The 13404-nt window shown below is 29.4% G+C and overlaps 1 protein-coding gene across 1 annotated transcript; it reads left to right on the plus strand.

Annotated features, from left to right (window-relative positions):
- Positions 1-3242: 3242 nt before the first annotated feature.
- Positions 3243-4972, plus strand: LOC105107309 (exopolygalacturonase-like). Its single transcript, XM_011001186.1, has 4 exons — positions 3243-3374; positions 3539-3847; positions 3985-4500; positions 4748-4972. Exons 1-4 carry the CDS (start codon positions 3243-3245, stop codon positions 4970-4972), a joined length of 1182 nt encoding a protein of 393 aa, XP_010999488.1.
- The last annotated feature ends 8432 nt before the right edge of the window (positions 4973-13404 follow it).

A 13404-nucleotide genomic window follows, 5' to 3' on the forward strand; every position in this document is an offset into this window, starting at 1 on the left:
ATTCTAAGCCATAAAAAGATGGTAAAAGTTGAATAATGTCTGGTTTAAAATTAAAATGAGATGCATTAGGAGGAAAAACTATGCATGATGGTGCACTTGTTCTTGTGGGATTCATGTGGTCTCTAAGTGTTCTAGCACGATTATTCTCATTATTCTCATTATGAAGTGATTGATTATCTTCTTCGGCCATATTTTCTGAAAATGATGAGGATATCCTACAAAGTCTACCACTTGATGTACGTGACCACACTCTTATGCACTTGTAGGAATAGAATAAAAGGAAGAAGAAAACAAAAGAAGAAGAAACAAGAGAAAAGAAACAAAGTTATATATAAGAAAAATGAAAAGAGAAAATAAAATAACTACTATAATTTATACAAGAACTTACCTCCCCGGCAACGGCGCCAAAAACTTGACATGACTAAAAGATTGATGTCTTCTCCCAAGTGCAGGAGTGTTGAAGTAATAAATAACCCGGCAAGACCGGGGTCGAACCACAGGGAGGTTAATTGTACAAATTATAAATAACAATAATACAACAACAACAATAACAACAACAACAACAACAATAATAGTAATAACAATAATAACAATAACAATAATAATAATAATAACAATAATAATAATAATAATAATAATAGTAGTAGTAGTAGTAGTAGTAGTAGTAGTAATAATAATAATAATAATAAAGAAAGAGAAGAAGAAGAAGATGATGATGATGAGAACTTGGAGATGGAAAATTAATGTAAGGATTAAACAATAATAATAACAAATGTCAAGGTTAGAGGTTCCACTAATGGTATATCAAATAAGTATAGTATAGACTCTTATTTTTCAATCGGAAACCACACATAAAGGAGGTTCCAATGAGATTATAGATTGTTAACATGATTATATTAGTCATCTTATTCGATTAATGCTAGTACTTGCAAATCTCATCAAGCATTCATGATTATAACTTATGTTAACAACAAATCAAGTTCCTTTCATAACTCAGGTGTTGGTTATACCATACATTATGGGCTATGAAAGTGCCAAGCATTTGTTGTACCAAGTGTTATACAATATAAATCAAGATTAGTCATTTAACAAGCAAAGTATTAAAGAGTGAACAAGATAACAAATATAAAACATGTTAGTATCAAACATTAAAGTCCATATTAAGTTTACATTATACTTATTCTCACACCATTAGTGTAACCTTTTCACCTTGACATAACTAACTTAGCTAGACATAATGAAAGAAAGAAAAATAAATAAACAAAATAAAAACATAAATAAGATAAAAGTTAACTAAGAAAATGAAAGGAAATGAAAGACATAAACTTAATATTAATGAAAGCAAAGCATAAACATTACAAAAAATACAAAGAGAGAAAGGAAGAGCATGATCTTGATCTGGAAAACCAAGATGCCTAAATGCAAAGAGAAAGCAAGAGCATGATCTTGATCAGAACACCAAGATGCCTAAATGCATGGCAAATACCTCCTTTTATAGGCCAAAATTGGGAACTATTGATTTGATGACTAATTGATAAGTGGGTGGCCAACTTTTGACTTGGTGACAATCCTTATCTTCTCTTGTCTGCCCAAAACGTCATTGATAACGTCAAAACTGGAGCCAGTTGCAAACATGAAAGTTGCAATCCTTATCTTCTCTTATCTGCCCAAAACGTCATTAATAACGTCAAAATTGGAGCCAGTTGCAAACATGAAAGTTGTAGGCAATTGTCTCAGCTTTCTTGTGTAAACAATTCAGCTCATTTGGATTTCTAGAATTCCAGATATGGCTAAAATACTAAATAGTGCTTGGGCTGGAAGACAGATTCGGGCTTCTTTGTTGTTGCTACAATTTGGACTTGAAAATGGCCTTTTTAGATCTTGGGCTCTATATGAAAGTTGTAGGCCTATGTCTTACCTTTCCATCCATATAAATTGGAACTAAATCTGAGATATATAGCTCCAGATATGACCTAATTACCAAACAGTGTTCCGGTTTGGATTGCACCGACATCTCTTTTCTAAGTTTGGCCATCTCTTTATCCATGCAATTTAAGTTCTTCAAGTCATCAATCAATCCTTTCATTTATGTGATAGGCCTGCATTAAAAATAGACATTTACCACAAATTATAGGTATCTTATATTATTAGATACATTATTATAAAACATATTTTAGTTAAGGAGTTATTGATACTTCAAGTGCAAAATAATGATATAAAACCATGATAAAAATGCACTTTTAAGTACTAATCAATAAGTCCCTTACCATTACCAACATACAATTGATCATCACCGAGATATGGTTTTGTATGTGTCATACCGGTAATATCTGGAGTAACGTGCTGATTTGCATTGGTGTCAGGAAACCAAGTGATAAAATTTGTTGTAGAATCATCACTAAAAGAGAGGTTAACTGAGGTGTGATTACCATGGTGCACAAGTTAGAAGCATTGCTGCGCGGAGTGCCCACATATATTACAAAACTAACACTTAATATGTTGCTGCAACTGACCAGCATTACATGTTCTCGTCCGCTGTTAATCTGGTCAATTCTACTGTTAGTGTCCATATTGTTACTGTTGGAAACCACTATTGTTACCTTTGAAATCCTGACCACCACACTAAGTTAGGGACGAGTGCATATCCCTCCACCTATTACGTCTTCCCCTGTCCCATTGAGTTAATTCTAGTTTTTTCTTTTTTAATTTTATCATTTTCAATTGAATTGACTAAGAATTAAACTTTGTCGATTTTTTAGCAAGTGTTTTTTTGTGTGCATATCTAGAATCTTGTTAATGTTTTTTTCATAGATTAGAGATAATTTAGAAACTTTGATGTTATTTAAATTTTTATTATATACTATATCAAGGGGAAAAAATAAAATAAAATGGAATTAGCATCTTCAATAACAAAATCTTCAAAACTTGAGGAATTTTAATTCAATTAAACAAATCTTTCCATGAAATTCATGCTTCTATGGACAGGGTTATATATATATATATAGATTTTTCTTATAATATTTTGATATGCTATATTGCAAGAGAAGCTAAAAATAGTAATGAAATTGAACGGCAAAGCTACAACCTTGCAAAAACATGGACAAAATTCATCAACTGCTTGATAAATTTACGAGTGGTGTTGAAGTCCTCCCTTGCCCTATAAAGGATCCACATGGAAGGTTAAGAAATTTGTCCGTCTTCCTTGAGCAGTGAAGAAAGAAAGCAACAAAGCTGACAAAAAGATGGGCTTGGAAGTGGTCTCATCGGCAATCATATCATTCTCACTGTTCTTATTGCTAGCATCAACTACTCAAGCCCAGTCGAATGGTGTGTTCGATGTGACTAAATATGGTGCCGGTAAAGATATCACGGAGGTATCTTATATAGTCTCTCGCATGCATGCATTTGATTTTTAAATAGCAGAATATATAATATTCGAGTCAAAACTTATTTATGTTTCCTTAGATTTTCAGCGTAACACCCGAATTTGAGACCTATTGATCCTCCCTAAATATTGCCCTTTTCTTTACCCTTTTAGGCTTTAGCCAATGCTTGGAAAGATGCTTGTGCTTCAACAAAGCCCAGTAAAGTTCTTATTCCAAGGGGAACATACTGGTTACGGAAAGTAACTATAGCTGGTCCTTGCAAGGCTGCGATCAAGCTCCAAGTTGATGGAATATTGCAGGCACCGGTTGACCCAAATAAGCTCTCAGGAGGTGATTGGGTGAATTTCAGATACGTAGATCAATTTACGTTGTCGGGAAGCGGCACTTTTGATGGGCAGGGAAAGGTTGCGTGGAGCAGAAGTACATGTCACAGAGATAAAAATTGTAAAGGCCTCCCAATGGTAATCTACTCACCATTATGATGCCTAATTTCCTTCTCTTGGGTCACAAATTTAGTAAGAGTTTTTTAATTATATGTTATGGCACTAACAAAGTTTCTTTAATCATTTGCTTTTTGTTTGCTTCAAATATGTATCAGAATATGAGGTTCGATTACATCACCAATGCATTAGTCCGAGATATAACTACTCTAGATAGCAAGAATTTCCATGTTAACGTCTTGGGGTGCAAAAACCTCACCTTCCAGCATTTTACCGTGAGAGCACCTCGTGAGAGTGTAAACACCGATGGAATCCACATCGGCCGATCTACTGGGATCTACATTATCGATTCAAAAATTAGCACAGGCGATGATTGTATCTCCGTGGGAGATGGCACCGAAGAATTACATATCACCGGAGTAACATGCGGACCTGGCCATGGCATCAGTGTTGGAAGTTTAGGGAAATACCCCAATGAGAAACCTGTTTCTGGAATATTTGTCAAGAATTGCACCATCTCAGATACTACAAATGGCGTTAGAATAAAATCTTGGCCAGCTTTATACGGTGGTGTCGCATCTAACATGCATTTTGAGGATATTGTCATGAACAATGTCCAAAACCCTGTCATCATAGATCAAGGGTATTGCCCATGGAACCAGTGCAGTCTAAAGGTATTGCTTTTTCTGTTACCGTAAGAATATTTTCACAATATTAAATTACTGTGACAATATTTTACCCAATTCGTGGCTCGAACACTCCACAATTTATCAAAATCTTTTTTACATCATGCTAGATCAATGATGCAATTCTGAAGATTGCATACACATGCATATTGATTTTTTATGTTCCTCCCAGCCAGGGAGATTACTAAAAGTCTACTGGGGTCTTAATGTTCGTTTTTTTTTTTTTCTTTTGCAGGCTCCATCAAAAGTGAAGATCAGTGATGTTAGTTTTAAGAACATAAGGGGAACTTCTGCAACTCCGGTTGTTGTTCAGATTGCTTGCAGTAGTGGCTTCCCATGTGAGAAGGTGAAGCTTGCTAACATTAACCTTGCATATAAAGGACCAGGAGGCCCTGCAAAATCCCAATGTTCTAACGTTAAGCCCATAATTTCTGGGATAATGAGCGCCTCTGGATGTTGAAGATGGGGACTTCCATCTGAACTTCTTTTGGTTTCTTCATTCATAGGCTCGTTTTTAGAGGGAGGAGTCCCACTTGTAATTTTGTTTAAACATATGAATAAAGTTTTATTATTTTAATTTCAAATACAAGATCGCTGGATTACTTTTACAATTTAATTTTATATATGTACTGATTTCTCAATAAATCTTCAATCTTATGTATCAAAAAAAGCAAAAAAGTATAAATCATAGAGCAACCCTACAAGTTTTTTCCTTTTTTTAAATTTATTACTTATGTTCATACCTTTTTTTGTACAAATTTCCTTTTACTCCTATTTTTTTAATTTGAATAATTAAATTTAAAAAAAATAAAAAAAAAATATTAAATGAACTTTTCTTAACTTTGAATAATTAAATTGTTGCTTAATTAAATTACTTACACTATATACATTTCTTAACTTTTAAAATTAAAGACACTCAATTAATAAATCCTTGTAGATATTTAAATAGAAAAACTAAAACTACATACACTAAAATAAAATAACTATTACACCCACTCCAAGTTATTAATTATACATATTGTTAAAGTTTAGCTTTATGATACCTGGTTTAATGTCATATGTGATCTCAAAATAATTTGGTCACCCTATATTATTTGTTATATTATTTTAATAAACATCGAGTTAATCAAAATATTTTAATCCTTCAAGATTAATTAATTTAAATTTCACATGTTATAGTTTCATCAAAATATTTTTTAAAAAATATTTTTTATTTTGTTAATTTTTTATTTCAAAACAATCATAAAATAAATAACAAAGCACAAGTCATTGAAAATATGGGATATAATCCCTATGCACATTAAAAATATATTAAAGCAAAATGCAATGCTTATTCGTCTATGAAAAATATCACGTCAAGAAAATATTCTCTCATCACCGCAACATCAGCATTACAGAAGGTCAAAGCACTTACATAAGGTTCTTTCCTGACAACCGAACAACCCCACACACGCTACCCTAAAGCTTATAAGTTGGTTTAATTAGACTTGTCCATTAGACTTAAGTAAACTTATCTAAAAGCTTGCCAATAGTCTTGTGAAAATTTAAAAGTATAAACTAGCTTTATAAGATTTCAAAAAATAAACAAATTTAATATGTAAACAAAATCTTTTTTATGGAAATAATATTTAGTAAGAAATCTATATTTGTGTTAAATGAAGGAGCTAAAAATATAAATATATTTTATTTTAAAATCCATGAAACATATTATGTTCTTGATACTTTTTATGTTGATAGCATTATATGTCAAAGTCTAAGCTAGCTCCTTTAAAAGATCATTGAGCAACTTAAATAAGTTGAGCTCGAGACAAATCTAAGCCAAATAAATTGTAAACAAGTCGAGCTAGAGTTTCATTTTTTAGATTTTTTATTAGGCATGTAATTAAATAAATCAAGAACTATGTGTTAATAAATAAATAAAAAATATTAACTATAACTAAAAACCAAGAAATGGATGTAGATCAATATATTTAATTACATAAGATGAGATATTTACTTAATTGTATTTCTTAAGTTTGTTTATTAAAATACTTTTTTTTGTTAAATCAAATGATAATATAAATAGACATATATATTAAATTGATTGAATAAAATAAAAGAAAAAATTATGCAAAGCTGCATATATTACAATTATTATCTAAAAATAAATATTTTTGTTTTTAAAAATAAAATTCATTTATGCAAAACATTAAAAAAAATATAAATGAATCAGAATAATCTTTTTAACAACTAAATACACATAAAATAATTCAAAATAAATCTGTATCCAAGAAAAGTTAAATAAAAAATAAAATAAAAGATATATTAATTTAAATAAAAATTTAAAAATTATTTTTAAAAAAAAATATTAAAAAAGATATCAATTATGAAAAACAAATTAGAAGAAAAATAATAGCTTAAGAGTTGTGGTTTAACTCATCAAATCTATGATCTAGGTCACAACTCAACCAAGTTCAATAATTTTTTTCTCTTCAATTTATATTTAACCTAAATATATATAAAAAAAAACCAAAAAAAACTCAATCACGATAGTATATAGCCCAACACACCTAGGCCGTTACAACAAAAAGCCTAGGCATGTAGATGGGCTATCAAGCCCTGGCACGTGTATGTGGGCTTGGTATTACTTTTTTAAAGAGGTTAATGAAATTTAAAAAAGCAATGCGCAAATGTCATGTTGCTTATCAAATAAAACATCGTGTCATTTAAGAGTTTACATTCTGGCCACCATTGTGATTGCCAAAAAAATAGGGTAATTTTTTCCTGTAAAACTTAATTTTTAAGTCATTTCAACCCAAAATAAACCTCATTAACACTTTTGAAACACCTGCAAATCAATCCATCAACCCAAAAAAATAAAATAAAAAATAAAAAAGTTCAAAATCTTGAAATCAAATTATCGCGAGGCAACATCAAATGACACGTTTTGAAAGAAAAAGGGTTTTGGATTTAATCATAAAATTATATGATTACTAGGAAACTTAATGGTCAGCGAGAGAGATAAGGGACTGTTTATGAAAGGAGAAGATGCATCACCCTCAATACACCCAACCTAAAGTAAGTTACATTGTTGTTTGATGGTTTTGCTAGGTCAAGTTTCTATTCATTTGTTTTTTTTTAAGGTCCAAAATAGATCTCACTTCATAAGAAAATCTTTACTTTATTTGGTTAAATCCTAACCATTCTAAGAGCTAAATTTTAGCTTCACATTTATTTCTTTGTATCTTTAATACCTAAGGGTATATTATACTGTGAAGTTTTACACCCTCAAATATTAAAGTCCACATCTAAACCTTAATGTAAAATGAATAGAATGATTTGTGGAGGGTTTTCTGATATTTTGATCAAACCTTAACAAATAATCATAAATTGGTTATGATATCTATTTTATATTTCAAAACATGAGAAATATGTGATTTTTTTTATAAAAAATATGCTTTGAAAAACTTTTAGGATTTGGTCGTATGTATGAAAACAAAATCTTTTTTTGTTTTTTTAAAGAGGAAATTAATTTCAAATACCAAGTATTTTAGAAAAAAATTTGTATCTTACAATGTAAATATATAACCTAATATTATGCAAAATTGATAGGAAAACATGCAAAAAAACACAACTTTTTTCAAGGACTTTTAAAAAAAATGAATTTTTTTATAATATATAATATTATATATATTATTATTATTAAATATATGACCTCGGCTGAACTTGGTCGGGTCTGGTTAGGCCAACCGGTGACCCAACAGACTTGATGACACGACTAAAAGATTGATGTCTTCTCCCAAGTGCAGTAGTGTCGAAGTAATAAATAACCCGGTAAGACCGAGGTCGAACCACAAGGAGGTTAATTATATAAATTATAAACAATTATAAACAACAACAACAGTAACAACAATAACAACAATAATATTAGTAGCAATAATAATAATAATAATAATAATAATAATAATAACAATAATAATAATAATAATAATAATAATAATATAGTAGTAGTAGTAGTAGTAGTAGTAGTAGTAGTAGTAGTAGTAGTAAAGAAGAAGGAGAAGAAGAAGAAGAAGAAGATGATGATGATGATGAGAACTTTGAGATGGAATATTAACGTAAGGATTAAACAATGATAACAATAAATGTCAAGGTTAGAGGATCCACTAATGTTATGTCAATCAAGTATAGTATAAACTCTTATTATTCAATTAAAAAGCACAAACAATGGAAGTTCCAATTAGATCATAGATTGTCAACATAATTACATTAATCATCTTATTCGATTAACGTTAATACTTGTAAATCTCGTCAAGTATTCATGATTATAACTTATGTTAACAACAAATCAAGTTCCTTTTATAATTTAGGTGTCAGTTATACCATACATTATGGGTTATGAAAGTGCCAAGCATTTGTTTTACCAGGTGTTATACAACATAAATCAAGATTAGTTATTTAACAAGCAAAGTATTAAAGAGTGAACAAGATAACAAATACAAAACATGTTAGTATCAAACATTAAAGTCCATATTAAGTTTACACTATACTTATTCTTACACCATTAGTGTAACCTTTTCACCTTGACATAATAAACTTAACTAAATATAATGAATGAAAGAAAAATAAATAAACAAAATAAGAACATAAATAAGATAAAAGCTAACTAAGTAAATGAAAGGAAATGAAAGGCATAAACTTGATATTAATCAAAGCAAAGCATAAACATTATAAAAAATACAAAGAGAGAAAGCAAGAGCATGATCTTGATCTGGAAACCAAAATGCCTAAATGCATGGCAAATGCCTCCTTTTATAGGCCAAAATTGAGAACTATTGATTTGATGATTATTTGATGAGTGGGTGACCAACTCTTGACTTGGTGACAATCTTTATCTTCTCTTGTCTGCCCAAAACGTCATTGATAACATCAAAATTGGAGCCACTTGAAAACATGAAAGTTCTAGGAAATTGTCTCAGCTTTCTTGTGTAAAACATTCAGCTCATTTGGACATCGATATGAGCCAAACATAAACAGTGCTCGGGCTAGAAGTCAGATTCGTACTTCTTTGTTGTTGCTACGATTTGGACTTGAAAATGACCTTTTTAGATCTTGGGCTCTATATGAAAGTTGTAGGCCTATGTCTTACCTTTTCATCCATATAAAGTAAACCTAAATCTAAGAGCTAAGCTCTAGATATGACCTAATTACCGAACAGTGTTCCGGTTTGGACTACACCAGCATCTCTTTTCTAAGTTTGGTCATCTCTTTGTCCTTTCAATTTCGATTCTTAAATTCATCAATCAATCCTTTCATTTATGTGATAGGCCTTCATTTAAAATGAACATTTATCATAAATTAAAGGTATCTTATATTATTAGATATATTATTATAAAACATGCTTTAGTTAAGGAGTTACTGATACTTCAAGTGCAAAATGATGATATAAAACCTTGATAAAAATACACTTTTAAATATTAATCACCTAACCTTTTTTTTTTTTGTCAAGCTGGACCCAGCCCAACCAGCTTCTAGGCTGGATCCAACCTTTTCTTTTTGGTCAAGTTGGACCCAGCCCAGGCCTGCATGATTACTGGCCCGACCTAGTAACCATGCAATTATTTAGTCACTGCATGAAAAATCATGCAATGACCAAATCAGGGAGGGGAAAACAAGAGGAAGAGGAGGCACTACCTTGCTTGATTGGAGGCAAACAATTGCTAGAGTTGGTCCTGGTGTTGCAAGGAAAACTAGAGCGTGGTTGGTGACGGCGCTAGCAACAAGGGAGAGGTGGAAAAAGAGGTGACGAAGGGAAGAAAAAAATGAAAACAAGGGAATGGCTAATTTTGTTTTTCAAACTTTAGCTTATGATTTCTCCTCTCTCATGGCATGAAATCCATCTCTATTTATAAGGGGTTAAAGAGAGACATTTTGTCTCATATGGTGCTAAATCTTAGCCCTTAATTCTATCTAAAAGGATCTCAATTGTTGGTTTAAAGTGGCTATCATGGGTTGTCAGATTTATTATAAGAAATGGCTAGTCGGGTTGGTCACTTTGGGGTGGTGCCACAGCCACCATGGTGTCAATCGGCCAGAACAAACTACACTAGGGTGTAGTCAGATGTCAAGTAATCGTTTACATGAAAGTTTTGTTCAATTTGATGGAGAGATGAAGCATTGAACGCATTAGAAAAAGGCCACTCGAGTAGCTTTTTGGTGAAAAGCTGAAGAAGAAGAAGATGATGATGAGTAGTCAACCTAAAAATGGCATAATTCTAATAAAATTCATTTTAGTCTTTCAATTTTTTATTTCTCAATTATACTTCTAATTGACTTTAAACTTTTAATTTTGTTTAATTTTACCTTTGATAAACTTCAATTTCAATCTTGAATTTCAATGTCTTTTTCATTTTGGTATTTGGTTTTATATTTTTTTTAATTTAACTCCTAATTAACCATTAAACCTTCAAATTTCTTCAATTTCACCCCTGATTTCAGTCAATGGAATCCCTAGAGTTCAGCGTCTTTTCCAAAATAATCCTTTGCTGCAAATTTCTTCAATTTAGCCCTTAATTAACTCCAAAACTTTGATTTTGTTGCAATTTTACCCCTAATTTAAACCAATTAACTCTGTAAAAATTAAATTTGATCTCCTAAAATTTCAATCTTCTTAATTAAACCCAAATTAAACTCTTAAACTTTATTTTTCACCAATTGAGCCCTTGATAAAATTAATTTAACCCATTTAAAATATAATTAAGCCATTGCACTTAATTAAATCCTTCAATTGGACCTAAATTAATTATTAAAATTTAATTTGGCCCATGATTAAATCAAATTGGCTTATTAAAAATCTAATTATATCCTTAGACTTAATTTTTATGTAGATTTGTCAAATAATCATGTAATTTAATCTTAAAGTTACTTTGTCTCTTCAATTTTTAGTAAAATAATGTACAATTAAACTCTCGATTACATTCATAAGTGTTGCTTGATTTTTTCTACATATGAAATCCTTGATTTTTTCTACATATGAAATCCTTCCAGCTTGTTTTTGTCAAAATATCAATCCTTATTTTATTTTTTTTATTCTGGAATTAAAAAAGATGAATATGGGGAATAGCCTAAGAATAGATTATAATACCAATCAAGTTAGATTTATCTTCCTCAACTTATATTTGTTTTTTCAAATAATATTCATACTCTAAAATACTACTATCAAAACTCTCTCATCACATAGAGTCCATGGACATCAAGAAAAAAGCAAGCCCTCTCTCTCTCCTTTTTTAACAAAGATCTAAAAAATAATATAAATATTTTTTTTGTTTCAAAAGTGAGTTTTTAAAATTTAAAAGGACCAAAATTATATAAATCATGTTATTTTTAAAGAAAGAGGATCTAAATGCATTTTTTACAAAATCTCTGCCACATCACTCATATTTGATGACTTGTTCATTTTGGTTAGTCTTCTATAATGTTCACGAGCCAAGCTTGAGCCTTGATAAAATTAAATGAGTCTGAGCTCAGTAACATCAAAACGACTCATTAGGAGTCCTATTGTAAATAAAGTAATCTAATCTTTATATGTAACCAATTGCTTAGATAGTTCAATCAAGAAGGATAAAAACTTCTAATTATTTCTTCATGAACAGAAAATTTATTATTACTTCACTACCGACGCTTCCTTAATTGATTTGGGAAAAAAGGATAATTATAACCCTAACACACACTTGTAAATATGTTATTACCTAAGACCTAATTTATTTGTTGAAAAATAGTTTTTTTAGTAGTTTTCTTGAAAAATAAATTTCTGAAAAGTAAATTATTTTCTCATATGTTAGTAGTATCATGTAAAATAAATTGAAAAATATTTTTCAATATTTAGCTATATCACAGAAAATAAATTGGAAAATAAATTGTTAATATTTTTTTCAAGTTTATTAAAATAATAAAAAATAAATCTTACAAATTAAAAAATTGAATGGGAATAAAATTGAAAAAAAATCTAATTTCATAAATTATCTCAAATAAAATAATTAACAATTAAAATAATAAAGATAAAATCTAAAGATAAAAAAGTTTGAAGATGATGAAATTAAAAAAAATTATAATTTTATAAATTTTTTCAAATAAAATAAATAACAATAAAAAAAATGAGAACCAAATCTAATAGATAAAAAATTCAATTAAGAAAATGATAAAAGAAAAAAAAATAACAATCATAAAAATAAAGATCAAAATTGATATAAAAATCAAATTAAATCAAATTCTCAATAATAAAATTAAAAACAAATCAAAATAAAATATATAAAAATCAAAAGTTTAAGAATTAAATTTGATATAATTAACAGATACCATGATATTTCAAATTTTTTTTATAATTTTTGTAAAGTGTTTCCACCCAATATAAAAGGAAAACACTTTTCTGAAAACCAAGTATTTTTCTTTAACTAAAATGTATTTTTTGTTAATTAATTTATCTAATAATAAACAAACACAAGAAAATTTTTAAAATAATTCTTAAAAAACAACTTTACATTAAATAAATAAAAAATTATGGAGATATACAATACAGTAAAATAAAGTTGGCGCACGAACAATATATTGTTTCTAACATTCATGACACGCATGTTTATGTTCTTTAAAAAAAAACAAAAAGAGTATTTGTCTCACATTGCTCAAGTGTAAGGTGTTTTAACTAATAATTGATTGCGTAAAATTGTTTGGAAGTAATTATATATAAGAATCTACTTTGAGATTTTATATATATATTAAAAAAAAAGAAAAAGAAGAAGAAGAAGAAGTTTGTGCGCCATAGTTACATTTTAGTACTAAATGGATGAAGGTAGCAACTTCGTGTTTATGTTAAAGGAAAAAAGAAAAGAAAAACACAACTTCCTTCTATTTTAATAT

Source organism: Populus euphratica, unplaced genomic scaffold, assembly GCF_000495115.2.
Source record: "Populus euphratica unplaced genomic scaffold, PopEup_1.0 scaffold309.1, whole genome shotgun sequence".
Taxonomy (NCBI): domain Eukaryota; kingdom Viridiplantae; phylum Streptophyta; class Magnoliopsida; order Malpighiales; family Salicaceae; genus Populus; species Populus euphratica.